The sequence below is a fragment of the Eriocheir sinensis genome, chromosome 13, assembly GCF_024679095.1.
Source record: "Eriocheir sinensis breed Jianghai 21 chromosome 13, ASM2467909v1, whole genome shotgun sequence".
Lineage (NCBI taxonomy): Eukaryota > Metazoa > Arthropoda > Malacostraca > Decapoda > Varunidae > Eriocheir > Eriocheir sinensis.
In genome coordinates, this window is record NC_066521.1 from 12104872 (window position 1) to 12132816 (window position 27945).

General features: G+C 40.6%; 2 protein-coding genes across 5 annotated transcripts; one reads left to right on the forward strand and one right to left on the reverse strand.

Annotated features, from left to right (window-relative positions):
• Positions 1 to 109: 109 nt before the first annotated feature.
• Positions 110 to 13267, forward strand: LOC126997987 (26S rRNA (cytosine-C(5))-methyltransferase nsun-1-like). Of its 3 annotated transcripts, none has more exons than XM_050859256.1 (11): positions 110 to 245; positions 3223 to 3449; positions 4288 to 4438; positions 4800 to 4959; positions 5458 to 5613; positions 7047 to 7184; positions 8599 to 8698; positions 9374 to 9513; positions 10098 to 10313; positions 10422 to 10537; positions 11257 to 13267. In XM_050859256.1, the coding sequence occupies exons 2-11, from the start codon at positions 3260 to 3262 to the stop codon at positions 11570 to 11572; spliced, it is 1683 nt and encodes a 560-aa protein (XP_050715213.1). In that variant the 5' UTR covers positions 110 to 245; positions 3223 to 3259; the 3' UTR covers positions 11573 to 13267. The 3 variants fall into 3 exon arrangements, with proteins under 3 accessions (XP_050715213.1, XP_050715215.1, XP_050715214.1); XM_050859258.1 differs by having other exon boundaries at positions 10101 to 10313; XM_050859257.1 differs by having other exon boundaries at positions 218 to 245; positions 3233 to 3449.
• LOC126997988 (G1/S-specific cyclin-E-like) lies at positions 13259 to 27945 on the reverse strand. Of its 2 annotated transcripts, none has more exons than XM_050859259.1 (10): positions 27736 to 27945; positions 26371 to 26438; positions 22577 to 22700; positions 22359 to 22450; positions 21808 to 22009; positions 21441 to 21552; positions 20989 to 21119; positions 19525 to 19683; positions 17751 to 18029; positions 13259 to 17295 (listed from the first exon to the last, which is right to left on the reverse strand). In XM_050859259.1, exons 2-10 carry the CDS (start codon positions 26388 to 26390, stop codon positions 17155 to 17157), a joined length of 1260 nt encoding a protein of 419 aa, XP_050715216.1. In that variant the 5' UTR covers positions 26391 to 26438; positions 27736 to 27945; the 3' UTR covers positions 13259 to 17154. The 2 variants fall into 2 exon arrangements, with proteins under 2 accessions (XP_050715216.1, XP_050715217.1); XM_050859260.1 differs by lacking the exon at positions 27736 to 27945 and adding an exon at positions 27100 to 27268.

The following is a 27945-nucleotide window of genomic DNA, read 5'->3' on the forward strand; positions in this document are numbered from 1 at the left end:
CGATAGAGTGCGTGACCTTACCCCACACAAAAACTTCCTCTAAACAAGACATTTTTTTCACCGTTAATTCTGACTGAGTATGAAGGTATTAGCTATGCATTGAAGCCATGATGGACTCGCCAGACTCACGGAGGGACAAATTGCTTTTAAGGAAAACAATCTCCATGCTAAGAGGCGGCGGCGCGGGGTGACAGGGGCCGCTTGCGTAATGGGGCGGGTCGGGCCACTTCAAGCACAGCCATTGCGTAAGCCACCCAGCTGAACGTCTAGACCTTATCCTTCTTATTGGTCCTTAGGTCTGTCTTCTTGGTCTTCCTTTCTTCGTATCCCTTCATTTGTTTGTCTGTCTCCATCATTCTTCCTCTTGTTTTTCCTTTCTTCATATCCCTTAAGTATCTCTCTCTTTGTTTCCTCCTCCTCCTCCTCCTTTTTTTATTGCTTGTTATGTCTCTCTTCTCCTTATTTTAACTTCCTTCCTTTATCTCTTTGTTTCCAGCTTTCTCCTTTGTATCGCTTCTAAGTCTCTCTCCCTCTGGTTTTCCTTCCTTAATATTCCTTTGATTATTTGTATTTTTTTTCTTTTCAGGCTTCTCTTTCTTCTTTCTCTTCTTTATTGTATCGTTTCCAAGGTCACTTTCTTCTTGGTTTTCCCTCCTTTATATTCCTTAATCATTCTCTCCTTGTTTTCAGCCTTATCCTTCTTCTTTTAATCGCTTCTCAAGTCTTTCTCCTCTTGGTCTTTCTTCCTCTAGATACCCTTTAATTATTTGTCTTTTTGTTTTCAGCCTTCTTCCTATTCCTCTTCTTCTTTGTATCGTTTTAAGTCCCTTTCTTTGATTTCCTTTCCTTTATATATGCTTCCACATGTTTCTTCTTTGTTTCTACCCTTCCTCTTCCTTTTCTTTGTATAGCTTCCTAGGTCTCTCTCTTCTTGGTCTTCCTTCCTTTATATCCTTTAATTATTTCCGCCTTTCCACCCTTCTCCACAAACGCTTCCCTTTATTTTTTACTTTTTTTTCCTCCTCTCTTTCTCTCCTGACCCATCACTGTTCCTAGCCACTGAATACATTATCGCGATTACCTCACAATACCTGTTTGCGCCTGACTGAGTGCACGGCATTTCTATAGGCTACACAGGTAATGACGATGGACGCAGAGCCGTATATGGAAACTAATTGGAAGTGGGGTTGACTCGGCGTACTCTGGACAGTGTTGCGCAATTAGAGAATCATGTAGCCTACATATTATCCCCATATCCATTATAGAGTCCAGTAACATTTCGAGTGTGTGTGTGTGTGTGTGAATGGCGGGGGCTCTATTAGAACTCTCGCTCCTCAAGTGTGTTGCTGATTATTTTTAGACACCTACTGCCGCATTTTCTTTCCTTTTCTCTTTTGTCCTTTAATTCATTACTTTCGAAAGCGTTGAAATCGTAGGAAGGAGGAGATATGAACGAATTAAGGAATACTATTTGTTCCCCTTGTTTATTAATTTTCTTATCTACTTTGGTGATGCTTGGACACGCCTTGGAAGCGCTTCATATATTTTACTTTTTTATATAGATAAGGAGGCAACTCAAGGTCGCAAAAGAGGAAACGAAAAAGCCCGCAAAGTTTTCAGTTGAAGATCAATTGAATGTTTTTTTCTTTCAAATCGTCACGCTGCTATAGACCCCTTTCATTTTATCTTACGTATATAACTCCGTAAACGGCGAAATATTCCACCCCAGCAAAAATAACATGACACTTTTTATCTGACTGCATGTAATGGTGCTTAATTATTATTATTATTATTATTATTATTATTATTATTATTATTATTATTATTATTATTATTGTTGTTATCATTATTATTATTATCATTATTATTATTACGTGGAATTCCTTTAACCAATGTTCTTTTTAAGTCGTAGAAATGCTGTACCAAAAAGAAGAAGAATGAGAGAGAAAATGTGTGCCCATGGAGAGAAAAAGAAGAAAGATAGAGAAAATGTGTGCCCATGGAGAGAAAAAGAAGAAAGGGAGAGAAAACGTGTGCCCATGGAGAGGAGAGAAAAGAAGAAAGGGAGAGAAAATGTGTGCCCATGGAGAGAGAAAAAAAGAAAGGGAGAGAAAATGTTTGCCCATGGAGAGAAAAAGAAGAAAGGTAGAGAAAATGTGTGCCCAAGGAGAGAAAAAGAAGAAAGGGAGAGAATATGTGTGCCCATGGAGAGAAAAAGAAAGGGAGAGAATATGTGTGCCCATGGAGAGAAAAAGACAGGGAGAGAAAATGTGTGCCCATGGAGAGAAAAAGAAAGGGAGAGAATATATGTGCCCATGGAGAGAAGAAGAAAGGGAGAGAAAATGTGTGCCCATGGAGAGAAAAAGAAAGGGAGAGAATATGTGTGCCCATGGAGAGAAAAAGAAAGGGAGAGAATATGTGTGCCCATGGAGAGAAAAAGAAAGGGAGAGAAAATGTGTGCCCATGGAGAGAAAAAGAAATGGAGAGAATGTGTGTGCCCATGGAGAGAAAAAGAAGAAAGGGAGAGAAAACGTGTGTCCATGGAGGGGAGAGAAAAGAAGAAAGAGAGGGAAAAAGAAAGCATTGTACTGTGCCCTCCAACAGAAAAAGAAAGAGAGAGAAAGAACAAAGGTTGAGTGCGATAGTAGATGTTTCCTTCATTTCCTAAGAAAAAAATTCCGTGTACAGTGACAAATTCCACCTCACCCTGACATTTTTTTCTAGTTGCGTCATGTGTGTAGCCACCGGGCGGACATTTATTGCCATGGTCGTAGATCACGCTGGTCATGTCTCGTTAAGGTCATAAAACGGTAATGCTTCTTTGCTAACGTCGCTTTGGTGATTACGTTTAGCGGCATCATTAACACTTTAAACCAAAATATTGCTTCCGATTGCATGATTGTGTATAAATGACTTGTAAATATCCAAAGAAGTGAAAATATGCGAGCAAATAATTATATAGGTAAGGAAATACTATAAATAACTAGAGTAGTATACAGAAAATAAGTAAATAAAGAAATTGATATAGCCTAATAGGTAAAGAACGAAAAAGAGAAAGAGAAGTGAAAATAAATGAGTAAATAAATAGATAAGGAAATAAATCAAATAAGACAATAAATAAAGTAAATAAATCAATGTAAATAGGTCAAGAAAAAAAAGGGAAAAGGAACATAAAAAAAAATAATAAACCTGGCTTACTCATTTTACCCTGTGAATGTGAAGCAATCTTCAGGTCACAGGTCACCTTGAGTGCAGCAGAATGCCCCAGTACAGATCAAGAGGTCAGTCGAGGTCATTCCTACAAGGTCAAGGTCGAAGAGGAGGTCAGTGGTTCCAATCCCAGCCCAAGGTCAGGTCAGGGGTCGCCTGGGGTCACAGGAGGGCTGGGGTCACACGGGATGTCTCCGGCCAGCAGGTCCTCCACTACAAGGCACTCAGGACCAAGAGAGGTGGGTAGGATTGGGATAGGATTAGGATAGGATAGTATAGGATTAGGGTAGGATTAGTATTATTTTTACACTAACAAAAGCAGCTCAAGGGAAAAAAATTGATGAAAATTAAAAAGCCCATGTATGATCTTCAGTTAATTATTTGTGCATGTTAGGGTACTCTATATATAATTACAGAGTTTGCTGGTATGTTTTGATTAGTTAATTGTTATATCTATCTATCTACCTTTCTATTTATCTATACTATTATAAAGAAAATAGTACGATAGATGACAGCCTATATCCTTTTGCTGATTGCTAATACAGTATTACTAGTACAATTATAGCTAGACTTTCAATTTCCCTTTTGATATTCCTCTTTTGCGTGTTCCTTTCCTTTTCCTTATTGTTATTATCATTATTATCACTATTATTATCATTACTATTACTATTATTATCATTATTATTACTTTTATTGTTATTATTATTATTATTATTATTATTATTATTATTATTATTATTATTATCACTATTATTACAAGCTAAGCACATAGTTAAAGATTTACATTACTAGGCCTACTCATTATTTTTGCCATTGTTAATCATTATTATGCTCAGGTGCAAATGTGTTGTATACTGAAATAAAGCTGACCAGCTCATGGAATCTGATATATTAGCTAAACCTACTGTTTAACTTACAGTTTTCTTTTATTTTCAATTAGTAACCATCCTTGTTGCAATAAGGATTTCTAACATCCTTTAATATTGCTATATTAAACAGTAAAGTACTGTTTTTGCAATTACATCTAAGTGGAAGAAAAAGCCAAGTATAGACCATGAACTTTTTTTTTCTTTACAGAATGGTACCTCTTCAAGAGAAAGATGCAGTTTGAAATTGATAAACTGGATGACCTCATTCAAGACTTTGGTTCCCTCCTTGACAAGCCCTTCACCAAACCTGCCTCACCCCTTGGCTGCAGCCTGTACCTGCCAGGGCCTCACAATGAAGGGTGAGGAGCAGGCTGTCCCAACTTGACACTCCATAATAACCCTTTGTCTGAAAGAAGAGAGGATGTAGGATACAGTAATTTCCCTCAAGAATTAAAACTCTCTCCATTGACATCTATCTCTTCTAATCTTCATAAATATTGTGTGTAACTTGATGCACCACAGCAATGAATGTCCTGTAGACTACATGGCTTTCTTTAAATCCTGGAATAGATGTAGGGGATGGCCCATCTATCTGCACAAGAACCTCTTTGCATACCTTAACTGCTTCAATTTTTTTCTGTAATATTCAATTCAGGAGCCAGTTCATTCAAGGGGATACTTCTGCATACCCATTTACATTGCTTCCCTTGGTTGTCCCAGGCCTCAAAAGACCCTCAAGGAGCTGTCAGAGGAGAGTGGGCTGAGCCTGGATATGCTGGGCTGCATGACCCAGGTGATGAGCAGGCAGGAAGCAGCACGCACTTTTGAGGCCATTGCCTTCATGCCGCCAGTCACCTTCCTCCGGATAAACACACTTAAGGTGCCATACAGATCTTTGAAATATGACAGTGATTTTACAGTCATCTATCTGGGTCTTATTCTCAGGTAACCATGTTAAAATTGATTTCCTACACCACCACTGCATAGGCTTCATGGCCTGCCTTCACTGTCAATTCAATTCCCATAAAGTCCTTACCACATTAACCACTTCATCAGTAAGAGCACTGAGACACACAACTATCTGTGGTAATATACGAGACATCTTTGTTGCCATGCAGAGCTAAGAAACATTACACGAACCTCTTATGCAACTCTGCACCAGTTTCCATAGGCATGCTAAGCCTAAAATAATGATAAATACATGAAAAATACTGCAGTTTTGGTTATACTGCAAAGGTCTTCATTCACCTCATAAGGTGCATGAATATTAGACAACCTGTTTTGTGCAAAGTTAAGAAAATGCCAAGCACCAGGAACAAATACAGTAGTGGATTAGATAAACCACTGTTTTATACTACAACATTCTATATGCTTACAGACCAGCCCCAAGAGAGTGTGGGAGGAGCTGGTGGAAGGCGATGTGAATGCCTGGCTCCCACGCTGGTCCAACATCACCATGCTGGCCGCGGGAGACCCCAATGACCCGTGTCCCCTCATCAGGAACTTGTTAGCCGAGGGACAGTGCTCCATGCAGGTACTTCCTCTGTCTTGTTCCAACCCCCTACAGACTGATTATTAAGGGAATGATCTAATCCCTCTAATCAATTTCTGTCTTTTTAAAAGTCAACCAAAATAGAATGAAGCTTAATATGCCATTATTCTGTGGTTATCAACACTACCTTAAGTTCCACAATCTTAACTGTACTATGAATGTCAAGAGAAATATTAAAAGATCCATATCCTTAATTATAAAACCATGAACAGGCAACAAGAACAGTCTGTAATAAAAAAAGTTCTGCAATCTTAACAGTACTGTGATTGTCAAGAGAAATATTAAGATCCATATTCCCAATAATAATACCATGAACAGGCAACAAGAACAGTCTGTAATAAAAAAATTTGTTTCACTAACCAATCACAAACCACAGCATAAAGAAAAGGCAGGGGTTTGAAAAATAGATATTAACAGCTTCAATGTAGCTCAGAAGTGGATGTTATGTGGGCTTAACAGGAACACTGCCACACTTGCCTCGCTAGAAAATGCAACATACGTGCTTCACTATTCCCTGAGGCCATGCTTGTACACAGCCTCAATGTTATGGTTCACGCTATGAAATAATTTGAACCATCTTTTTAAGGCCTTTAAGAGGATTAACTTTTACATGGATGCTACTTTTCTAGAAGGTTACTACTACTAATGCTGCTTTTACTACTACTACTACTACTTTTTCTTTTTCTTCTTCATTTAACATCCTTATTTTCCCTTATGGGGTTGGATGGGTCAATGAAGATATCGTTGTTCATCTTGGTTTGGAGCGGGATTTTTTCTGCCTCGAGTGTCCTTCCTGACAGGCAACCCTAGTCTTCAAATCAGGACCTAGGTGGATTGCCTACCATGGCTATGAGTCCCACCTGCCCAGGTTGGATTGGTGAAGTGGCAGGGTATGTCCACATATGATTCTCAAGATATTTAGCCTGGGGCTGTAAGGTGCCAGTTACCAAGGGGTCCACAAGGAGGCACTCTTTAGGTCTCGACAAGGAAGAGGTTGTGTACCAGCAGGAAGGACTTACACACTCTGCCTTCTTATTGCTGGAGCCATCCAGCGGCTGCAGCTGAAAGCAAGAGATGGCAAGCAATCCCCTACCTCACTCCAGCACTAGACACATTCCCTGTCCTGCTGTGGAGGCTTACCCTCACTACTACAGCTATGTGCTACTATTTCTACTATAGTACTACTATTATTACTACCACTACTATAGTTAAATTTATCCCTCAGTTAGGGGGGTTGACTTTTCATGGGACTGACTTACATAAGTATATATGGCACATTAATTCTATGATTCTATGTCTCTTCTAGTTACAAGATGAGCCGCTGAATTACACAAAACATCGCATTATTCTTGAAGGAAGGGAAACCGTGATATTTATACACTTCAGTTGAGATATGATGTCATGTACTTTTGCAGAGGGAGAGGCAGTGGCAGGAAATAACTATTCCCCTCAAGAAGAGTGAGGAGCATCCTGAGCACCTCAGAAACAAGGGCACAGGCTTGAATGCTCCACCCAACACACTGGAGAGGCTGTCCTTGTTCTACAGTGCACATGTAAGTCAGCCTCACTAAACCCTTCACATCCTTTAATGGACCACTTGTTTTCTTAAATGCCTCAGATACTGCTAGATATTGGGGTGCTCTGTTGTGTTCTTCCACCCTGTTAGTAACTCTAACCTACTTGACTAAGAAAACCACGGAAATGCCTCAAATACTGCTAGATACTGGGGTGCTCTGTTGTGTTCTTCCAGCCTGTTACTAACCCCAACCTACTTGACTCAGAATACCACAGAAATGCCTCAGATACTGGTAGATATTGGGGTAGATTGTTTTGTTCCTCCAGCCTGTGACCAACCCTAACCTACTTGACTCATGACACCAGGGACAGGGAGTTTTATCTAAGTATAGGACAATGGAAGAAGTGATGAGGCAGTGAAGAAATGGCAGGTCAGAGAACCCCAGGAAACCAGGGAAATCAGAACAGTTTTATCTAAGTATGGGATAACAGAAGGGAAAAGTGGAGAGGCAAGGAAGGGATGGCAGGTTATACGTCCTCAGAAAACCAAGGAAATCAGGTGATTAGTGCTATCTAAGTATGAGATAATGGAAGGAGATGTGATGGCAGTGAAGGGATGGCAGGTCAGAGGGCTAATCAAGAGAATCATAAAAGGTAGAAGTGTCAGCATGGAGGCAAAGAGAGGATTGAGATATAGTACAGGAGAGGGATGCTTGTTTACTTTTGGAGGTGTAATGCCATTGAAAAGCAGTGTGTGTGAATAGCAGGAGAGAGGCTCAAGCAGAGGAAGACCTACAAAGCAATACAAACTGGTACAGGTCAAAAGAATACGGTAAGTTCTCCCAACATTGGCGTAAACCTCTAAAGCATGGGTCATAGCAGCCAAGACTATGCACTAAAATGAGTTAAATGAGGAAGTGTTTTAACAAGATGAAGTGAAGGAATAAGAAGAGAAGGAGAGAAGTAAGATGTGGCATGCGTGTGAGTGTAGAAGAGTAGTGTGAAGTGGTGGAATGGGTAAAGTATAAATCATTGAAGTGGTTTGAACATGATATATAAATGTAGGGCGTGATATTGTGAAGAGGGTGTAAGGGAATCAAATGGTGAGCTGCAGGGTGGCAAGGAGACTGTCAGGAAGGTGAGTTATAATGACTGAGGAATACATAAGAAGAGAAGTGAGAGGGGGAGTGTGACTGATGCAAAAAGGGAGTGCATGAACAGGGAAGACTGAAAATTGAAGAAGATGTTCCTGTTATGTATGGAAGCTTACATCACATGAGTGTCTTTTGTGCTTGCTTCTGTAACATCAACAAGATTAGCAAAGTAGACATAATATCATTGAAGGAAAAGGATGTCAAAGCTAAAGGTGGATACACAGAAAGACAGTAGATGATGATGGTGATGATAGGAATTAGAGGCATGGATGAAGGAATGGCTCTGTTTATATTTCAGGGGAGCATAAGTTCTCTGTTGCTGATGGTGTTGGCAGCCAAGGACGGAGAGGATGTGCTGGAGCTGTGTGCCACCAACTCAGGCAAGACACCACATATAGGTAGGTCTGTGATCTGGTGTGTACTGACATAACCATTTAGAAAGGAACTGACAGCTCTACATGTATTTCTCATAAATGATTACAGTTTTGGGAAAGGTCGTGTATCAAATTAGTAGCTTAAGAGGTCAAATTTGAGAGGCATGGCATGAGGGATGTTGTAGGGTTTGTAGCTGGGAAATCAAAAGTGAAAAAGTAAGAAATGCAAAACTAATAACAAGCAAAAACAAGAGTGTGGTGGGGAGTCAGTTTTAAAGTCTGATCCTAGTTGTTTTTTCATGTGCTGACAATAGCACTTGTAGGTTACCTTTAAGGGCCTAGTGGTTGGCCATTAGTGGCACAGGCTGATTTCATTTTAATCAGTAAATTAACTGGGGCTTATGCCACCCTATGACGCCAACCTAGGAGGTTCCTCCGGGCAAATCTCAATGAATGCCCCCTTCCCATCTTAAGTATCTCATGGCAGGATCTATCGACTTGCTCAAGATACAAACTCTGTGGGAGTACCCTTGGCCTCCTCCACTCAGGATTGTCTCTTACAGAAACAAAGCGTTGAGTAGGGTTGGATTCTGGGTAGTGAGCCACATGCCCGTATAGTGGGTTAGTATTCACAGACTATGCAGGTAATAGAGCTTGAATCAGTCTGTGTAACACAAATACCATTTAAATCTCCCACAGCGGCTATGCAGATGAACTCCGGAAGGATTGTAGCAAACACTTTACAGGCACAAGAGGTGGAGGCAATGATGGAGTCCAACGAGCGTCATGATGTTAGAAACTGTGTCATCACCAACATTGAGCCGTCACTCCTGGCCAAGGTGATGCAACACACTGACCCTCCCTCAAAACCATTATTAGGTTGACTCATTGGAAGCACTGGTCTTTAGTATTTTCCATTGTTTTTATTTTTAATATTATCCCTAAGATGGGAAGTTAGAATAAATGTCTATATTTTACTGTGTTATGAAGTAAAGTTGGGGGCATATGCCATGGCAAAATATGACCTAAGCACTCATCTCTGTCACACTGGCCCTTTAGCTTGTGGCAGAAAATAACTCGATCTTTACCAGGGACACAGGGCCAGTGTGACATCTGGGTTACCTCAGTTATGTTGTCAGAAGCAACTGCAAGGAGGCAGGTCCTATATCAAAGAGGGTTAAAGCTGGGGAATGGCCTGCCTCTTTTTACTAAGCATTTGAAAATCATAATTTCAGGCTTTGACACTCCACTCTGCCTTTGTTCAAAAAAGTGTTGAATAATAATGCATTCCTTACAAATCTCTCACAAGGCAACTAATTAAGTCCAGATTTGTTCCTCTTCGTACAATTTCCCCTTCCATTCTCCATTCCTTTCCTGCTCCATCTTTCTCTGGTACCTAAACAATCAAACGCATACTCCACAGCAGCAAAGAAGCACCTTCCACAGGGTGCTGGTGGATGCCCCGAGCTCAGGCGTAGGGATAGTGCGCCTGGCTCCCGGAGCAAGGGTGTGTCAGACAGCCAAGGAACTCAACTACATATCAATGCAGCAAAAACAGCTACTACTTAATGGAGCAGACTGTGTCAAGAAAGACACACTCCAGAATTCCTATTTGGTTTACACAACATGCTCAACCCTGGTGAGCCACAAGTCATCTTGATGCTATTGATGTAGTTTAGTGAGATGTACTGTAATATACCACATTTTTTCCTCATTTAATTTAGTTGTACATATGAGTTTTCAACAGGTTGAGGAGAATGAAGCAGTAGTGCAACATCTATTGGAAAACAGACCACAGTTCAGACTGGTGCCCACTAGCCTAGACATTGGCCATCCTGGAGTCCTGCATTATAAATCACAAATGTAAGTCTGCTCTCTCCACTTATACACCTTTTGTCATAAAATGATGCCTACTCTTTTTTACACCAGAGAAGGCAGTCAAGGGGAAAAAGCACTGCTCCCCAAGAGTGAGACGTGTAAGATGAAAATAAAAATTTGAAAAATGGTTAGAGATGGAACTCTTAAAAAAGACAATTGTCTAAACTATATAGGTTGTCTCTAGAAACCATTTCCTCTCTTCAGCAGCTATTTCAGCATTCTTGCTGGCCTTCTTTCAATTCTTATTCAGTCTGAGTATGTTTCATCATTTGTAAGTAACAGGTAATGATAGCCTGTAGCAATATGGCATCTTTTCTGAATTTAATATAAAGACAGATTTGTGTTTGACACGAGAAACCTTGAACATAAATATATTCATATGGCATGTATTGTTTACATGAAACTTCATTTACATGTTTATATGTACTTCAAATTATGCTGGTTACTACTACTACATCTACCAATAGTGTTGTTATGATTTGATGCAATTACCATGCAACTACTGCTGCACACTTTCTTAATGGAAATATTTTTATTCTTGCTTTTTCATTTGTATCAAAACATTCTTACAGATTCATGGTATTTTAAACTCTTTAATAGTAAAAAGCACAAGGTCTCCTTGATTCCCTTTCAGGCATTTCTAAACATTTTATAAGAATTTCTTTAAGGAGTTTTGAGGCCATTAACACTTAATCCCCCAACAGCTTTCACGAGGACATGGGATACACTCAAAGAATATACTGCCACCAGTACCACATGGATGGGGCCTTCATAGCAAAATTAGCGCATGAAAGTAATGTGAATGTCTTTGAGACTTCTGCAACACAGAAGCTGATCCAGAAACAAGCAGAGCACAAAGCAGACCAGAACACCAATATGTCTTCCAGTAATGAAAAGGATAAAGCTAAACACACTCCTGCCAAGACTAAGTTTAAGAAAGGGTCTCTTGAATGGCTCAAGCACACATTCATGGGTGATGAGAAGATTGACGAAGACTACAGTGACGAGGACTACTGCTAGGAGCCCCAAGATGAAGTATCATGTTGTCTGTAAACTAAGGAGAGCAGTGTTGTAGTGTTTGGCAGTTGAGGAAGAGGCATTTATGGAGTGTCCAGTTTTAGGCCTATTTTCTTATACTTTATTTAATTCCTCTTTTTCCTTGATAATGAAGTCATTACGGATAGAAGATACTTACTCACATATTCTTTACACACTCAATTTGAATACTTTCCTTCTCCGACGTAAAATGCCTCCTATTTGAAAGTTTTCTTCACATTTTTTTTCAATAAGATGGTATCCTAGTGTAAAATATCTGGTTATTGGTTTTGGATTTTTGTTATATATGTAAAGGAAAGAATTCAACCTGCTAGCTGAGTACCCCAGGTATTCATTATATGCGAGGGTTACGTTCTGCAAAAAGCTCGCATAATGTGAATTTGCATATATCGAACCTATCATCCTATTAATTATAAGGGGTTATGTTCCACGACCCGTTTTCGAACCTTCTAACTATCTATTCTGGCGACGTTTCACAATAATAAAGCACTAAAGCAACAGTAAAGCACATTAGTACAGATAAACTGTAAAATATAATATGAAAATACATACTGGAATCTCGAACGTTAAGTTAAAATGTGCATGTTTTTTCAACTATATCACGTACTGTATATTCATATGTATTTTGAATCTTACTGAAGGGAGATAAGGACATGGATATTATACTTGAAGTTATATGTACCCCATTCAGGTTTTGCTTCTCCGAGTCTGACAGCCTAGAGCTACTGACTGCTTCCGGGGAGACACACCCAAAGTCTACGATTGAAGTAGATAATTAGCTACCTGAGGATAAAGTTAAGGTTCAGAGGGAGGAAAAGGTTAATTAAAGGCAAGGAAAGTGAGGGAAAACATTTGCACCCACCGCCCTCTAGCGCGAGTTGACCACCATACCTCACCAACCAGTCACACCAGCACTGCTACTCGCATAACAGTGAATTTTTCTCGCATAAAACGAATACTTGGCATATTTAGGTTAGTCGCATATGAGCGAATTCACATATTTCGAACTCACATATACCGAATACCCGGTGTACTTTTTAGTTTTCAATAAATAAGTATTAAACTTATCTCTTTTCATCAATAATTATCAATAAAAATCAAACTTGTCATTTGGAAGGCTTGAGTTTGAATGGTAAGGACTCCAATCAATCAATCAATCAAAAGAGGCATACACCAGGGGGAGGGGGGGGAATGCCTCCCCCACCTGATGACTCCAACTCTGACCTCCATGCAGGACACTTACCTATCCTGAGTACCTCATGATAGGATCCACTGACTTGCTCCAGCTACAAACTTTGTGGGCGTCCCCTTGGCTGCCTCCACTCAAGGTTGTCTCTTACAAATAACAACCTGGTGGCAGGGTCAATTTCTGTTCTGTTACTGTTCATAGACTACGTAATTAATAGGTCTTGATTCAGTATCATGAAGTAAATGCCAATTTAACACGTAGTCATTCCAGTGATACCCCATGGTTTTAGTGGGCAATTATGACCAGTGATCAATTGGTGGTATAACCTCATTATGAGATACAGAGTTTTTAAAGGTTGCATTTGCTTCATGTTATTCTTTTCTTAATTTAATGTCCTTATTTTCCCTTATGGGGTTGGGTGGGCAATGAGCCTTATGCTGGGGGTGCACAGCATAGGAGATGGTGGCAAGAGAGATCACTTCGGAGTTATCAAAATGACCAATGACTCACTAATTTCTCCATTTGAAGGGCATCAAGGGGAAAATATAAATCATGCAAAAAATGCAATGATGTCGTCCTCATCTACTTACTGTATTGAAAAATATACATAATGTTAAGCCATCTCATTTTTTTCTTAAACTCTTATGGTTTCTACAGCTCCTAGTTCCCATCTACCTTTGTAATGGGGCACAGTAACAGCCCAGCAAAGCGCTGCTCATGTGAAAAAGAGGGTACAGCATTCTCGTGCCTTAGACTTTGATTTCTTCAAGAGAATGCGTGCAGCTTTCACTAGTGGAATTGCATCTGGTTTTACCTTTTTCTCTCCTTACCATTTGCAGACCTTGATCCATTTGCAATCATGATATCTTGTAATGCAAATTGATATGTGGCCCGCAATAGCATAAGAGTGGTTGTAGAAAAGATGGAGGATGTGATTGAATTTATGTAATTAACGACTGAGAGTGCTGTAAAGTGTGGCAGAGAAGTGTCCAGCTTCCTCTCTGTGAACACGGGAGTGGAGCAGGGCTGTGTCCTAGACCCATCACTTTTCAACAGTTCCATGGACTAGGTATAAACAGAGTTGTCTACCAAAGTCATTGTGGAGCATCTGTTAGCAATATCAAGGTCACTGATATTGTGTTTGCCGATGATGCAGTAATCCTCATGGAGTCATTGGAGATTCTGATGATGGCTCTCAAGACACTGCATGAAGAGACAAATTCTTTGGTACTCCAGATCTCATGGGGCAAGACCAAGGTGCAGGTGCATGGAAACAGTAGTCTGTTCATGCATGTGGCAAGGACATTGGTCTCTTAGAAAATTTCACATACCTTGGTAGTGTAGTGCAAGTCAACGGTGGGTCTCATCAAGAAGTCTTAGGGCTGATCGGCTTGGCCTAGGCTGTTACAGACTAGCTCAGCACAACTACAGTATATGAAGATGACTTTGTAAAGCAAGTGTAAGGTAGCTCACATACTGACACAACCAATTGTATGAAACCAGATGCTTGCAATGCTGTAACAAGTTGCACTGCGACTGACATTGGTTTCTTATGAGCCTCTCACATTGAAGCAACTGAAACTGTGGTTGGGTGCAACTGATCAGCGTGCAACTGGCTATGATGGTTGTGTGGCGATCAGTTGCATTGTGGACTTGCTGAGGGAAGTGTTCTGTGCCTCCAGGCAAAAGGGGGATGGCTGCTGCAGCAAGGGCATGTGACAAGCTAGCCAGGAATATTAAATTTGTACAAGAAATAGAAAAATAACCATGACAACAACTACACTTAGAATGAATACTTCAATAAGGATGTTATAGAAAAGACGTGGCAGCAAGTGGCAAATGAAATAGAAGATACAGGATTTCACAAAGTCCACATCCAGCTTTGAGCAGCAACAAAACTATTTTGTTGAGCAATTTTGATATGGATGAACCCATGATCTCTTTTTTCCTCTGCTTATGAATCAAAGCAAAACTACATCATCTTCATCCAACAACACTGTTCAAACTAAAATAAATTGCTCAGGTGTGATGACCTCAAGATGACCGATTGGATGCGAGTAGTGCACAATCAATTTCATGCTAAAGCTTGCATTGATGTGAAAGGGAAACGGTATACGAAGAGGACCATCACGGAAATGGATCAACGAATGACAAATAATGGAGTTGGATGGCAAGGAAAAAATGTGCTGAGGGAGTGCTGGAAGAGGGAAAATTTAAACCTCTTCTACAGTGGTCATTCCCTTGGGTGAAGTTCCCCTGATGAGACAGGGTGTTGGATACAAACAGTTCATAGCTCAATGTGAAAGTGAGGTACAAGAGACTGACAAACACTTGCTCCCTCTCGCAATAAGTGGTGGACCCACACCGCTGCTTCATCCTCACTTGAGGTTACTCCACTGTCAGGTGCTGGTGACTTACTGGCTATGTACTAATGCAAGAAACTTTGGTGCAAATTAATACCATAACTTATGAATATTGTTATGGCAATGATGGAAAAAAAAAAAAGTGTGGGAAGGGAACACACTTCTCTGCAAATCATGCACATTTGGCTATTAAACTTTGGTCACACCCCAAGGCATTTTAAGTTTTCTCCCCAATATCTGTTTTCTTAACTTTCAATTGGATGCTTCTCTTAATCAACAAATCAAGTACCACAAACTTCACTAATTATATTAAATTTCCTAGAAATATCTCAAGTATTTCCCATACATGAGGATTAAAAATATTTCACTTGACTGTGTTATGAAAGGTGGCCAAAATAAGCAGGTTTCATATGTAACAAGTTGTGGTTGAGGGTCTGCCTCTCCTCCCTACCCAAATACATATCTTTGCCCAAGACAAATACAAAAACTACTTTATTATCACACTCCTTGCTTATAGAAATTATATCACCAATAATGATACTACAAGACACACTACCAACCCCTGACTACACAAGATATTAACTTCCCATTGTGAGAGCAGATTTTGAAGTGTCCTTTCTCCAATAAATAAAATCTTGGCAAAGCTATTTTTTTTATGCAAGCTGTAACATCATTAAAGTCATCTCCAATTTTAACATTAAAGAGGGTACTGAATTAGAGGTTAATTTACATAAAAATAGTTTTTATTTATTTTTGTAGTTTCAAAATTGCAGAAATTACAAAGTATTATTCACAAACACTTTGCTACCCTCATTTCAAGTGTAAAACTGTAACTGGATATGGACACATAGTAAATCAATGCTAAAACCAAACAAGAGTCCTTTCAATAATGAAATTCCACAACAATTATCAAGCAAAAAGTCAGAAATAACCTGCATTTTTTTCATATGAAAAGAGCAAGTTTATATATTATAATAACAATGCCCCTGTACCTGTAAAAAAGTAAAATGTCATTTATGCCATTATGGCAGACTTGTTGGCACAACAACTTTGTAATTTGTGTTTATCTTGTATGGCTGGAGATTCAACAGTCTCTCCACCACACTGCAATCAAGTGGTTAACATAGTTAACTTCCACTGATTCTCCCTTTCATTCCTTTCACACACTTAGATTCAAATCTCAGACACAAAATTGTCAAAGAGTTCCTCCTTGAAGTAAGAAAATTTTCCTTAAACAGGTAAAAATGGCAGTGTCCTGCTAAAATGTAATTTCCCCATCTCCCTACAGAACACCATTGCACTTGGCGCTAAAACAATATAACTGTGATACCTTTACAAAAAAAGACTAGATTGTTTTTAAGGCAACTTCTATGATATTTACACAGCCTATGATGGGCGCATTGCGCAATCATAACATCCCTTACCTTCGTACTTCAACTAATGTTATTGGATGTAACTTTTCTACATACAGATATGTAGTTATGTACAATATAAGTTAAATGTAACTAAAACCATCAGCTTCGACAAGAAAGTCTGACAATTAATAAATTACCAAATTATCAGTAAACAGTATGTAGTAAAACGGACATAAAAGTCAGGACCACTCCCCCCTCGGGTACACTATTACCCAGAGGGAGGCATAATGGCGTGCACTCAGGGTTTGTAGCTGTTCACCAGCATACAAACTTACTCAACTATCGCTGCACGGCATGCAAATTAACAATAAAGCGAATATACAAAGTTTTTTTACATTTTCATGTTATATTGCCTCTATTAGCAGCTTAAAATGCCTCTGATATGTATGAATAAGCATGGCCAGACATGCCTGATATGTAAAATAATGGCCACTGGAACAGCAAATCATTTAACCTTTGTCACCATGACTCACTAAGAGGACTAACTCATCTCAGGAAGTAATCAAGAGGCCTTGTCTTGGGTGACCAAGATGTGATGCAAAACAATGCCTAATCTACTACTTCCCCAGCCCCAAACTATTAGCCAGAATACTCAACGACCATCCTTGCCTTCTCATCTGTCTTTGGGGGCGTTAGCATTGCTACAGGAACCTCCGACACCTCAGGGCTCTTCCGAGACGATGATGACCGTATCTGAGTCAGTCTGACTTGTGCCCGCTCCTGGATTAGAAATAAATATTAGTTTCAGCATATTTTTACATAAATTACTTGCAGAAAATGCTGTTGCACATATGAAACTCTTAAGAATAATTCAGTCACTCTACAGTTTAAACAATACCATTAAAGTCATCACCCCATTATCATCTGCAAACTAGCTTTGGGAGAAAAAACATTTATCCAAGATATGTAAACCATGAATGCACATCTGTATTCCCTTTCTTAAATGAGCTGACATGGCTCCTAAAATGCCTGTAACACTTGCTAAAACCTACTGTCTTAGCAAGATACAATATGGTATCACTGATTACAATCATGACAATGTTGCCACTTAACAAATTACTGTCTACAATAATTAACCATCAAACAAATTTACTATTCTGTACAGTTAAAAAAAAATTGAGAAAAATCTTTCAGGCAGTAGAAGGTAATATGACATGTGGAGACGTTTCACGAACCAGCGTTTCCAAATCCACAGAATGTGTCTGTATGTTGTGCATGTCATCTTGTGCCACTTTATTGAATGTCTTCAGCTGTACTGGTCCCATCTCATGGACGGTGATAGCAAAGGCTGCCATCCAGTCATAGCACTCCTTTAGGTCCTCTAAAGAGTAGCCGGATACACTGGTGGCCAACTGAGGTGTCATGATGTGACACATGGCCGTGGCTGCTATCATACTGGAGGTGAAGGAGAGGCTGGAAATTTCTAGGGTACAAAGGTCCAGTAATCTTGCCACCTGTAACAGAAAAAGAGCGTGCCTTAGACAATGCGTTCCTCCAATAAAATATCAACTATATATCAAGACTCACAGCATAGATGGGAAAGTTTTGAACTGGATTAGGGCTTGGCTAAGTGGTAGGAAGCAGAGTGCAAATCAATGGTAAAAAGTCTGAATAGGGCAGTGTTACGAGTGGAGTCCCACAGGGGTCGGTGCTGGGATCACTGCTTTTTATTATTTATATCAATGATTTGGACACAAGAATTAGTAGTGATGTCAGTAAGTTCACAGATGATACCAAGATCGGTAGAGTAATCCCATCAGACCAGGACGCTAGCATTCTCAGGGATGAGCTTGACAGACTATGTGAGTGGGCGGGGAAGTGGCAGATGGAATTCAATGTCGGGAAGTGTAGTATTCTGAGTATAGGTAGGAATAACCCCTCTCACAATTACTCCTCAAATGACACTCCTCTAAGCAGGTCTAGATTTGAGAGACTTGGGAGTCTTAGTGAGCGCTGACCTCAATGCATTTAGGCTAAAAATCGTGCAAACAGGGTACTGGGTTTCATCTCAAGGAGCACTGAAGTCATCCTCAAACTTTACTTAGCACTAGTTAGACATCATCTCGATTATGTGGTTCGGTTCTGATCACCCTACTATAGAATGAATATCAAGATGTTAGAATCAGTACAGAGGAGGATGACAGATGATTCAGGGGGTAAGAAACTTGTCTCATGAGGACAGACTGAAGCATTTAAATCTACACTCTCTAGAAAGGTGAAGGTTGCGAGGAGACCTGATCGAAGTCTATAAATGGATGAAGGGCTTCAATAAAGGGGATGTCAATAGGGTTTTGGTTGTAAAAGAACCAAGTAGGACATGTAGCAATGGTTTTAAGTTAGATAAATTCAGATTCAACAAAGATGAAGGCAAGAATTGGTTGATCAATAGAGTGGTGGATGAATGGAACAGGCTTAGCAGCCATGTTGTGGGTGCCAATACCAAAGATACATTCAAAAAGAGGTTGGATAAAGTCATGGACAGTGAGGTACGGTGGGGTTAGGATTACAGAAGCTACCTTGTATAGGCCAACCAGCCTCTTGCAGACTCCTTACATTCTTATGTTCTAAAATGGTTGAGAGTATAAATGGACTACTCTTCCAGAACATGAAGGTAACAAAAAAATATATAAATTTACACTCTTCAACTATCTACAAAATTCCAAATATCAATATTCTGTAATCAAACAGCAGTGTGGCCACAAGTCTTAAAGCAACAATAACCTGTCTACTCATCAAAAAACAATGAGGAAAGAAGGGGAATGGAGGGCATCAGATAATGCTTAGTTAATTTCAAACACTTTTCTGCTACAAATTTATAGATATTCTAAAACTGAGGCAATGTAACAATATACAAATATGTATCTGGAATGCTTGCAAAAGGAAACAGTAGTTCAATTCATAGCTACCTAGAGTACCTGTTAAACAGTCATATCCACCAGCCACACGCACCTGCACGAAGGTTAGTGGAGAGTACCGAGGGAAGACAAAACCGTGGTCATCGTCCTCCTTCCCCTCCATGGCATCTGGCTGAGCCAGGTCATGTGCCAGCTGGATGTAGGTGCTGAGCCAGTTGTTGGATGTGATGGGTGACAAGTCCCAGTTCAGTTTCTGTAAGATTCAAAGTAGGAAAACACATTAAATAAATAAATAAATGGTGTGTATGCATAAACTTAAAATTAAAAGTAAGAGCTAGGTTCTCACATTTGCACCAAACATGTCACAGGATACCAGTGCAATAATCGTAAACTGCTACTGGGCTGTGGCGAGCTATTCTTGTGGTGCGGCAATATTTAAAAACAGGTCGTGATTACAGTATCGATAAAGAAAACATTCCAGTGTCTTAGGAAGATGACACGGCATCTACTTGCAAAATAAAGGTGTAGTCTCTTTGTTTTTGTAGAATTGCTTTCCAAAGTTGTAATTTGGAGCGAATGGAAGCTCCTCTGTCAGTGAGGAAGGGAGGGGAAGGGGATAGGGTGGGATGGATGGGGGGAGTCGTTGCCATGGAAACAGCAGCATTGTCAATGCCAGCAACAAGTGGCAGAGTGGTAATACATGTCATGTAAACTCGTGTGTGCAGTGCTTGCCTCACTGTCTCCCATGAGTGACGGTGAGCGACTGCGGGTGGCTGGGCTGAGCAGCGTGTGACTCAGTGTTATCAACAATAATAATACATGTCATGTAAACTCGTATGTGCAGTGCTTGCCTCACTGTCTCCCATGAGTGACGGTGAGCGACTGCGGGTGGCTGGGCTGAGCAGCGTGTGACTCAGTGTTATCAACGTACAGAACACCTCCCTTCCCACTCTTTCTTAATTCCTTACAAATTGTTATTTTTTTTTATCTTCTGCTTCTTTTTATGCCTGAACTTTGATGTCATTGTGTTTATAACTATATTTAAAATGTAACAGAGAAGAGACAGTGAGTAGGAGCGTAAATTCAGTGACTCAATAGGCTTCCCATACAAATGTCTTTATCACTCTGACAGATGACAAACTAATGACAGGATCTGCATGAGTAAGATGAAAAATGAAACATGAGACGCTATGCTAACTAGGAAAAAAAAGATTCGAGGGTGTACAAGGCTCAGAAAATTTATAGAAGCAATGTAAATATCACGCTTCCAAGAAGCGTACAGCTTGTACCCAAAGAAGCCGCCTGAGAGGCGTACAGCTTGTACCCGAAGAAGCCGCCTGAGAGGCGTACAGCTGTTTGCGGGTTAAGTAATCCCTCAACTTCACTGCCATGAGCAAAGCAGTATTGACAGATAACCACTGGCACACATACTTTTCAACTAATTTAAAGAGTATCAAGAATACTTTTCAACTAATTTAAAGAGTATCAAGAAAAGACTGGATGCTACCCATGAAAGTATAAAGATGCTCTGCCTCTCCAGAGTCGGTGACACACTTACCTTTAATATGACTAGTTCCTTCTCCAAGATTTCATTTTCCAAGCAAGCTCCATCAGTTACATAGGCAAACTCGGATAAATTTCTTGGGTAAATCTCTTCTATCTTTGCAGAGATGAATAAACATGTTATACCTGGAAAAGTTCAATCATAATATAATAGGAAATTTATTTGGAGCTGCAAAATGCACATCTATGCTTTAACACTTAGTTTTTTAGGAACTTATAGAGCATATGAAGATTTTCCTCTCATGTTCATGTCCAGCTTTTTTTTACTATTATTATTATTATAAGATGTAAAATTGCATTAGACAGAGAATGTTTCAGAACTTATGTATAACCAAGCTCCTCCCATTCATCTAGTAGCCTTGAAGTATCATGAAACTTTATTTATTCTTATTCAAAAAATTTCATGCATGTCTCAGTGGTATTGTAAATAGCTGCATTCACACTCACCTATAAGTTGGAGTTGTTGCTTCGGTACATCCTCCGTGCAGGCCAAGTAGCGGTCAATGTAATCAGTAGCCAAGTAATAGGACTCCCGGTGGAAATTAAATACTTCACAGACCTGTCGAGAGAAGAGCCTTGTTACAGGGTGAGGAACAATATATAAACACTTTCATCTTAATGGGAAAACTGGTGCTATCCTAATACAGTTAAATCCCTGAAATGATGACAAAGGAGAGGTAGATTAATAAAACTTTACTTTTATTTTAATTAAAAAGTCTAATACTCTCAAGAATATTAGATGATTATTCAAACATAAGCCACCAAAAAATAAGCTACCCATTGAACTGTTAATCACTGATAAATGGTCAGTCACCTCAGTTAGCCAGTCTAAGAGGATGGCTCTCATGCGTGCCTGGAGGGAGGGGTGTTTGGAGAGGTAATTGGGGCAGCGTGGGTACATCTTGTCTTTTCTGCACATGAGTGCCCACACCTGCCCCTGGTCAGCCCATCCCAACTTTGGTAGAGGCAGTTTTCGAGTTAACTGAGGCATTGGTATGCATGTCAACACTCGGAACCTGTTTAAGTCAATAATCATGCATTAGTGATTTCTTTTCTGCACAGAAACTAAGAGGCTAACTATGAAGGACTACATGAGAAATGTCTCAGAATTGTGCAATTTAAAAAAAGTTTATTTTACCTAATACAGTATCAAGAATTGACACTTTTGCTGCATTAAAATACAACTCATATTATTCATATAACAAGAGAATTTACATTACATCATAAGGTAAGTAAAAACATGAACTTTGCTTACAATATCTGCTCCTCAGCTCAGCATGGGAGAAAAAAAAATATATGTTCATTTATTTAATCTAAACTGATCATATGCTTTACACAACTGGACACAGAATAAATGAGACATACTTTAACCAGTTTTCAGGGACAGCCCCCTCAGAGGTTGATGATCGCTCCTTGTCAACATTGAGACTGGAGGTGACATCTCCCAGGGGCTCTGGCTGTGAGGTGAGGCAAAGCATTGTGTCAAGGAAACTGTCAGCTGCCAGGAATATTCTCCAAAGATTATAAACAGCACCCAAGCAGTAAGTCAATATTCCTTTTCAGAACAACAATAATGGACTCACCATGTCTGATGGATCCACCCGAGGATGTTTCACTTGACGATCATCTTCATTCTCTGACTGCTTTCTTTTTCTGCTTCTTAGAATTGCTGGCTTTGTTCTTGAGGTAAGGGAACCATTTTTCAACCTGAAAATTTAACACATGTATTTCTTTATCTTCACTCATATATATCTCTTAGGCTATACTATCCATGATTCAGCACTACTGGAGGGGAGTTTACTATTTGAAAAGGCTACATCCACCATACAGGATGAGAAGGCTTTCGGTAGTAACCACTAACATAATACAGGGAAAGGTTATTTAATTGCAGAACAAACATGGTAAGCAGACATTTGTTAAAAAAAGCTATGCATGTGTGGACCACTCACATCTGTAACATACTAATATGATTATTCTTCAATCTTCATTATGTACAGCAGATGAGCTACCCATGAGAAGTGTTGAAGCCTTGGCTATCACTGCAACATGAAGCAACTCATTGATCCACCCAAGAGAAGTGTTGGAGTCTTGGCTATCACTACAACATGAAACAACTCACTGAGCCACACATGAGATGTGTTGGAGCCTTGGCTATCACTACAACATGAAGCACCTCATTGATCCACCCATGAGAAGTGTTTGAGTCTTGGGTAACACTAAAACATGAAGCAACTCACTGAGCCACCCAAGAGAAGTGTTGGAGTCTTGGCTATCACTAGGCTACAACATGAAGCAACTCACTGAGCCACCCAAGAGAAGTGTTGGAGCCTTGGCTAATACTACAACATGAAGCAAATCACTGAGCCACCCATGAGATGTGTTGGAGCCTTGGGTAACACTACAACATGAAGCAACTCACTGAGACACCCATGAGATGTGTTGGAGCCTTGGGTAATACTACAACATGAAGCAACTCATTGAGCCACCCAAGAGAAGTGTTGGAGGCTTGGCTAATACTACAAAATGAAGCAACTTAGTGAGCCACCCATGAGAAGTGTTGGAGCCTTGGCTGTCACTACAACATGGAGCAACTCACTGAACCACCCATGAGAAGTGTTGGAGCCTTGGGTAATACTACAACATGGAGCAACTCATTGAGCCACCCAAGAGAAGTGTTAGAACCTTGGCTATCACTCCAACATGGAGCAACTCAATGAGCCACCCATGAGAAGTGTTGGAGTCTTGGCTAATACTACAACATGGAGCAACTCACTGATCCACCCAAGAGAAGTGTTGTAGCCTTGGCTATCACTCCAACATGGAGCAACTCACTGATCCACCCAAGAGAAGTGTTGTAGCCTTGGCTATCACTCCAACATGGAGCAACTCACTGATCCACCCAAGAGAAGTTTTAGAACCTTGGCCATCACTCCAACATGGAGCAACTCACTGATCCACCCAAGAGAAGTGTTGTAGCCTTGGCTATCACTCCAACATGGAGCAACTCACTGAACCACCCAAGAGAAGTTTTAGAACCTTGGCTATCACTCCAACATGGAGCAACTCACTGATCCACCCAAGAGAAGTGTTGTAGCCTTGGCTATCACTCCAACATGGAGCAACTCACTGATCCACCCAAGAGAAGTGTTGTAGCCTTGGCTATCACTCCAACATGGAGCAACTCATTGAACCACCCAAGAGAAGTGTTGTAGCCTTGACTATCACTCCAACATGGAGCAACTCACTGAGCCACCCAAGAGAAGTGTTAGAACCTTGGCTATCACTACAACATGGAGCAACTCACTGATCCACCCAAGAGAAGTGTTAGAACCTTGGCTATCACTACAACATGGAGCAACTCATTGAACCACCCAAGAGAAGTGTTAGAACCTTGGCTATCACTCCAACATGGAGCATCTCACTGATCCACCCAAGAGAAGTGTTATATCCTTGGCTATCACTACAACATGGAGCAACTCATTGAACCACCCAAGAGAAATGTTAGAACCTTGGCTATCACTCCAACATGGAGCAACTCACTGATCCACCCAAGAGAAGTGTTGTAGCCTTGGCTATCACTCCAACATGGAGCAACTCACTGAGCCACCCAAGAGAAGTGTTAGAACCTTGGCTATCACTACAACATGGAGCAACTCATTGAACCACCCAAGAGAAGTGTTGTAGCCTTGGCTATCACTCCAACATGGAGCAACTCACTGAGCCACCCAAGAGAAGTGTTAGAACCTTGGCTATCACTACAACATGGAGCAACTCATTGAACCACCCAAGAGAAGTGTTAGAACCTTGGCTATCACTACAACATGGAGCAACTCACTGATCCACCCAAGAGAAGTGTTAGAACCTTGGCTATCACTACAACATGGAGCAACTCACTGATCCACCCAAGAGAAGTGTTGTAGCCTTGGCTATCACTACAACATGGAGCAACTCATTGAACCACCCAAGAGAAGTGTTGTAGCCTTGACTATCACTCCAACATGGAGCAACTCACTGAGCCACCCAAGAGAAGTGTTAGAACCTTGGCTATCACTACAACATGGAGCAACTCATTGAACCACCCAAGAGAAGTGTTAGAACCTTGGCTATCACTACAACATGGAGCAACTCATTGAACCACCCAAGAGAAGTGTTGTAGCCTTGGCTATCACTCCAACATGGAGCAACTCACTGATCCACCCAAGAGAAGTGTTGTAGCCTTGGCTATCACTCCAACATGGAGCAACTCACTGATCCACCCAAGAGAAGTGTTGTAGCCTTGGCTATCACTCCAACATGGAGCAACTCATTGAAGCACCCAAGAGAAGTGTTAGAACCTTGGCTATCACTCCAACATGGAGCAACTCACTGAGCCACCCAAGAGAAGTGTTGTAGCCTTGGCTACCACTCCAACATGAAGCAACTCACTGAGCCACCCATGAGAAGTGTTGGAGCCTTGGGTAACACTACAACATGGAGCAACTCACTGAGCCATCCATGAGAAGTGTCGGAGCCTTGGCTATCACTACAACATGGAGCAACTCAGACCTGTCACTCCAGTGCACTATACCAAAGTGCTGCCAGCAGTAAATATTATAATCAGTGTGCTTTTAAACATCTTTCCATGTTAAACAAAGAGCTAAGCAGGATCATACAACTTTGAGGCCCACATGCACATTAGCTGTTGTGCATGAATTAGGCAATAAACCAATGGAAAACAATCTTTACATAAGTAGAATAACTTACTTATTTTCAATCATTTTGAAACAACTAAAATATCTGACCTTGGGCTTTTCCAAATAGTGAAATAGCACATACAATATATTTTGCCAAACATTCACAATGGTCCTGAGATATTCACTTTTTACTGAATGTTAGTATAAATCAGTGTAGTGATCCACAATACCAGAAAAAAAAGAAAAAAAATACTGGGCTCCCAACTTGTCCATATCAAGATTGGTGAACACATGCATCCCCCTAACACAACACATACTACACCTATTTGCCTCAAGGAGCATTTAGAGCACCTACACCAACACAGAGTGGATACTCTTTACCCATCATTTTACACACATCCAAGACCATCCTAAAGCCAGGCATGCTAATTACAATAGTCGATGCATCTCTTTCTCAAGTACTGAAGACATCCCAGCATCTACAGGAGTGGTTACATCACCCAACTTCTAACATATATCTGGTGCATCCTTGAGGCACTTATAGGATTAACACTAACAGGGGTGGGCATACCTTAACTTCACCTGTCCACATTTACACAGCCCATTCATAAAAAGTTTCAAGGTATTTACACTAAACAAGGATAGTGACAAATTACTCCTCTTATTCACCTACTCGACACAAGAAACAGTATGCCTCAACTTACCTTCGCTGGACCTGAGACATGGGGCTTTGTGGTGGTGTGCTGGCGTGAAGATCTACTGCTTACAGGGCCTGACAGGAAAACACAATTAGTAGAGAATAAGTGATCTGAAAAAGGTGTATCAGTATGACATGAAAAAAAAAAAAAAAAAAAATTGGGGTAGGATCTGGGGATGAGCAATAAATTAAGTAGGTGTATTGCAGGACCTGCCATGGGACTTCGTAGACAAACTTTGGAATGAATAAGTGGGTGTTATTGCGTTGGAAGTGCCACAAAAGATGACCATGTGGCACTAATGTAGTTGATAGAAAATTAACTAGTTATCAAACCAATCTCAGCATTTCTTTCAGCCATGGGGTGCAATGCAAGAGGATGAAGATGGTCATCAAATATTGGATAAAGGCATCCAAAATTCTGATTCTAGACTTAATATCTAAGAATGCAAAATGGCTTGTTATTTCCCACTCCCCATGTGCCTTCTCTAACATGTCAGCCTTCCAGTGCACTAATGTTCCCATTAAGAGTGGTTATCACAGAACTGCTTAGAACTTGTAGTAGGCAATCCCTTGGGATATGATCATACACCATCATCTTTCTTGCTTCATTTTAGAGACCATAACCATGAGGCAGATTGCATGACACATATTCAAAGGCTCTACTGGCCATCTGTTATCCAAGAAAACTCTTATTCATCCTGAAGGTGAAATAAACACTATTTAACAAGATAATTACCACCATCCATATGCCGGGCTGGAAAATTACCGGTCTCTTGTTCTATCCCCAAAGTCACACACACTTCAGGACCATCAGTTACAGCTTCACGAGGGTTTGCTGAACATAAACTAATAACTTGTGACCTTGCAGACCCCGTGACAGCCTTAAAAGTCCCCCGATACAAGCTGGAAGTGGCCAGGTGTTTGCAAGTTAGGGCGGCAAGTTTGCCCGCCAACGAGCCTGACCCCCCACCTGCCTCCCTGCCTCTACCACGCTTGCCATCTTTGATTTACCTCACATATATCACTCACAGGTCTTCTGGGCCATGGTCTTACAGCCCGAGAGGAATAACCGTGCACTGGTCAATATTTAAGACGAGTAATATTCCCAAGGATGTAGCCCCGAGTCTCTTTGTGGATCGGTAGCATATCGGTTGATGGAATAAGGCAGTTTTCTTGTCTTTTAATTATTTTACCTTGAAGATAAAGACAGGATTTGCTTGCTATATCATTCATCTGCTATACCTTCCATGATTCAAGGCAGGTATAGAAGGGAAAAACATTCTTAAAGCAAAAACTAAAACGACCCGCCAAAACTCTTCCCCTCCCAACCGGGTCCTGGGACACCCAGGAAGGCCAAGCATCCTCATCTTACCTCCGTCTCCTGATGCTTCTGGCAGGGATACCCAAGCAATGGTCACTTCTGCAGCTTCACCTTGAGTCACTCCATCATATATCCATAGCACGGTAATAAAAGCCCAGGAAATACTGGAGGAAATGGCTTCAAGATCTCAGAGTTCCTGCACCATGGTAGGGAGGATGAAGTGTCTGGGTGAGCGCGGGCCCAGGAGGTGGCCGCCAAACC

Bases quoted from the DNA above. Each gene is read 5' to 3' on its own strand.
- LOC126997987 (XM_050859256.1), top strand. From the start codon at position 3,260: ATGCCCCAGTACAGATCAAGAGGTCAGTCGAGGTCATTCCTACAAGGT. The intron at 3,450-4,287 runs GTGGGTAGGATT...TTTTCTTTACAG, and splicing joins GGCACTCAGGACCAAGAGAG to AATGGTACCTCTTCAAGAGA. The intron at 4,439-4,799 runs GTGAGGAGCAGG...TGGTTGTCCCAG, and splicing joins CCAGGGCCTCACAATGAAGG to GCCTCAAAAGACCCTCAAGG.
- LOC126997988 (XM_050859259.1), bottom strand. From the start codon at position 26,390: ATGTCTCAGGTCCAGCGAAG. The intron at 22,701-26,370 runs GTAAGTTGAGGC...TTAAATTTTCAG, and splicing joins ATGTCTCAGGTCCAGCGAAG to GTTGAAAAATGGTTCCCTTA. The intron at 21,553-21,807 runs GTGACTGACCAT...TTCTCTCGACAG, and splicing joins TCTTAGACTGGCTAACTGAG to GTCTGTGAAGTATTTAATTT.